Here is a 3,445-nt window from a genome sequence, read left to right as displayed (position 1 = left end):
CTTATATGTGGAAATATTTAGCTATGATAATTGTTAATTATGAACAGGCAATTCAAGTCATGAGATTCAGAAAGCCGTAAAGTTGTATTACTTCTACACCAGGCTATTATTACTGATATAAAAATGTTGATTTTCTTTCAGTATAGACTAACTATTTCTATAGCAGCAGCCTAGCTGATGATTACATGTTTCTTTTTTTATCCAAAATTAAACTTTTCATTTGTCCGTTCATATGTAACAATTAATTGATCTTAAATGAACTTAAAGATGACTTTAGGGGAAAGGCTCAACTAAACGACACCTGGTGTTGTTATTTCTGTAGAATGGAATGCAAATCATGTTTGTGGTAATATGTATCCGTTTCCTGCGACTAAGAACATCAGCAGAACCTTGTCGACAGGAGAGTTGACCAGTGGTGTTCACTTACCATTACTGTAGAGAAGTTGCAGTCTATAATGTATCCCGTTGTTAGTCTTTTCTCCAGTGGACTCCTGGAAATGAGCAGATTTAAAGTGGACTTCAACTCACTTGATAAAATGGGAATTTGTGCGCTTTGTGTTCAGATTAGACTGAGCTGTCAGAAATAAACTAGCGCTTTGTGTTCAGATTAGACTGAGCTGTCAGAAATAAACTAGCGCATTGATTATCAACTCGACAATAATCTGGGATTGGCGACATGTAGCATAATTATTGTACACACACATTTTGTATCGTTATTGAACTGTAGGCTATAGAGAACTGTATAGAAATGAACCTCTGTTTACATGGCTGAAGGTGAGAAACATCTCAAAGCGACACTGCAGTATTTATGGAACAAGCGGTTTTATTACGTTATTAAGCCTATGTTTAATGTACTGAAATGCACAAAATCATTAGCCAAAATATTTCCATAGCAGTAGGCTAAATATTAATATTTTGTAATGAAATAAAAACACAGACATTTTAATTTTATTATGTCAAATATTTTATATTATTTTAAACAAGTATACATATTTAGAGATACAACGACAATAAGGCTATACAGTGTCAACTTCAAAAGACAAAATATTATTCTACGAATATATTAGTAGTAGTATTATTCTTTATAGTAGTAGCAGTATTATTCTTTATAGTATTAGTAGTAGTATTATTTATAGTATTAGTATAATTAGGTCCATTCTTATTTGGATACACTGTTATTACTATTAGGCTATTACGAGCATGTAGCCTAATTGCTATGAACATGTGGAAATATTTGTAAAGCTGCCCAAAATAAATACACAGGTCTATACATAGGGTGAATGGGTTTTAATGTCTAACTAGATGAGTAGGATACAGCTGGGCTTTGGGCTTTTATTATGTGTCAAAATGTGGATGTGGGACAATTTAGTGTGCGTTCAGAAGCTGCTAAAAATATATATATATATTTTTAAATCACTCACCTTTTCCTTCTCGACAAAACCGAGGAAAGACGTCCTTTCGATTTCCACTGGCTGTCCTTGTCTGTCATATAGAGCCAAAACGAAGTGAAAGAAGTTGGATTTCCGAAGATTTGATGGCGGTTGCTTCTCAAAGTGCGCCCGGGCAAGACCCACTCCACTGTGGATAGACATGCAAGAGGTAGTCGTTGTTAGAGCATCACCAGACTTAAATCTATGAAATAAGTTCTTAGCCTCTTTAGAGTAAAACTTGTGTAAGTCCTGTTCATATTTGTCGAAGCGAACCGTTTGATATTTGCTTAATTTTAAACAGTGCGACAAAATAGCCTAATTTGGAAGATGAATGTTTAGAAGTGGGCTCTTTTAATGCTGATGTTGAGTTGATATGCCTGTCAATACTCCAGGCTCGTGGCATTGATAGGCCTACGCAAGCCTATATAAGAAACATATTTCCATGGCCAATTTAATTAACATGTTGTTATTATCATGATATTATAGTTATTATATTATAACTATTATGACTAATATTTTAACTGTTCTGTATATCTAAAGTGTAGACTATGTCCAATTAACAGTATAGAAGTCATCCATAAGGCTACATGCTAAACTCCCACTGGTGAGGGGAGCATCGATGCCGCGGCAAAGAAAACTTAAAACAATTCTTCGAGCAAAAAGCATGTACGCTAAACTGCAAGTGTAGCGACAAAAAATATATTTTGGTCCCTTGGAAATATAGTTTCCCAAAACAGTGTGGACCATGGAGCATCCGTGCGCTGGTGGAGCCTTCGCGCCGGGAGGAAGAGCCTGTCTCCGGCTTCTTACCTTTGAGCGGCCGTGTTCGCATCCAACACGCCGGCTCCCTGCATCCATGTCCGAACTGCGTTCATCCCAGACCCGATGGGTTCCTCTTTCAAACTACTCCCACTCCTCTGGATGCTCTCCTGAATCCCAAACATTACAAAATCGCGCTCCCTCTCTCTGTTTACCGAGTGTCCCAAAATCAGTTTTCTCTAATCACAGGTAAAAAAGCGGGCGTGGGCGTGAGATGGTGCTGGGTCCGCGTTGATGCCAGTGACAGTGTGTCCGTTTACTTCAAACCAAGAGAAAAATATGAAAAGAGTCCAAAGACGAGTTATCGGAATCCAGGTGCCTCATAGACCAGAATCACTTCAAACAGAGATCATAAGACAAACGAGCGAAACGCAAGACGGTGCAAATGATCAAAATCTCGCTGGAGGTTTTTGACGATGTCGCTCTGTGTTGGGGATACTTGCTCTGTGAGCGCTGGTGTCAGTGGGACCAACTAGAGCTTTCCGATTGTTCTAGATCAAATGTCTTCATCCCCTGACAAGTTTTCTCTTCCTTTTCTCTCTCTTTGTTTCCTTTTTCCAATGATCTCTGTCAAATGGAAATGAATAAGAAATTTGAAATCAAGAAGAGGAGGACCCTTGTGGCTGCAGATCCCGTGTTGTTCCTCTTGTTAAAATGGGAGTGATTTGTGTCCCTTCCCAAAGGAATCCTATTTGACTATCTCTGAGAACTAAACACAAGCACACCAGCCCCAGCAGAGGGAAGAGGGAGTGACTGTAAGAGGCGGGCTGCCCTCAAACAAAGACGAGCCCAGTGTCAGATACGCCCAACCATGGTTCGCCTCATTAGGCGATGTATTTAAGGCCGGCCCTTCCCTTACCTCCACCTCCACCGCACAACGGTCGCTCTCTCGCAGCTAAACCCACAGATCACTTTAAAGGAGCTTTCGGAGAATGTTGCCAAAGATAACTCCATGTCGAAAAACTGGTTGCATGAAGTGAAGCGTACAGAGATGAAATTCTGATTAGTTCAGATATGTCGTGAAAACGTGTCTGACTGTGTAAACCCCCAGTGACAGATGTCTCAATCAGTTTTGGATAAAGCGCTGGTCTTGATGCGTTTCTTATTATGGGGAAAATATATATATTTTTACAACTTTTTTCAATATATCTACTTTTAGGCTCTCATTGTGTGGCCGCGGTGGAGAGGGGAGAAGA

General features: G+C 39.4%; 1 protein-coding gene across 1 annotated transcript; it reads right to left on the bottom strand.

Moving 5' to 3' along the window:
- Nucleotides 1-419: 419 nt before the first annotated feature.
- LOC115155065 (transcription factor COE1-A) lies at nt 420-3,071 on the bottom strand. Its single transcript, XM_029701857.1, has 3 exons — nt 2,241-3,071; nt 1,422-1,578; nt 420-491 (listed from the first exon to the last, which is right to left on the bottom strand). Exons 1-3 carry the CDS (start codon nt 2,372-2,374, stop codon nt 420-422), a joined length of 363 nt encoding a protein of 120 aa, XP_029557717.1. The 5' UTR covers nt 2,375-3,071.
- Nucleotides 3,072-3,445: the final 374 nt, after the last annotated feature.

Source organism: Salmo trutta, chromosome 19 (assembly GCF_901001165.1).
Source record: "Salmo trutta chromosome 19, fSalTru1.1, whole genome shotgun sequence".
NCBI classification, from domain to species: domain Eukaryota; kingdom Metazoa; phylum Chordata; class Actinopteri; order Salmoniformes; family Salmonidae; genus Salmo; species Salmo trutta.
The sequence above is the reverse complement of the archived record's forward strand: the minus strand, read 5'-3'. Positions and strand labels throughout refer to the sequence as shown.

Coding starts and splice junctions, on each gene's coding strand:
- LOC115155065 (XM_029701857.1), bottom strand. CDS start 2,374: ATGTTTGGGATTCAGGAGAGCATCCAGAGGAGTGGGAGTAGTTTGAAA. Junction 1,579..2,240: donor GCGAACACGGCCGCTCAAAG/GTAAGAAGCCGG, acceptor GTCTATCCACAG/TGGAGTGGGTCTTGCCCGGG. Junction 492..1,421: donor GTTTTGTCGAGAAGGAAAAG/GTGAGTGATTTA, acceptor GCTCATTTCCAG/GAGTCCACTGGAGAAAAGAC.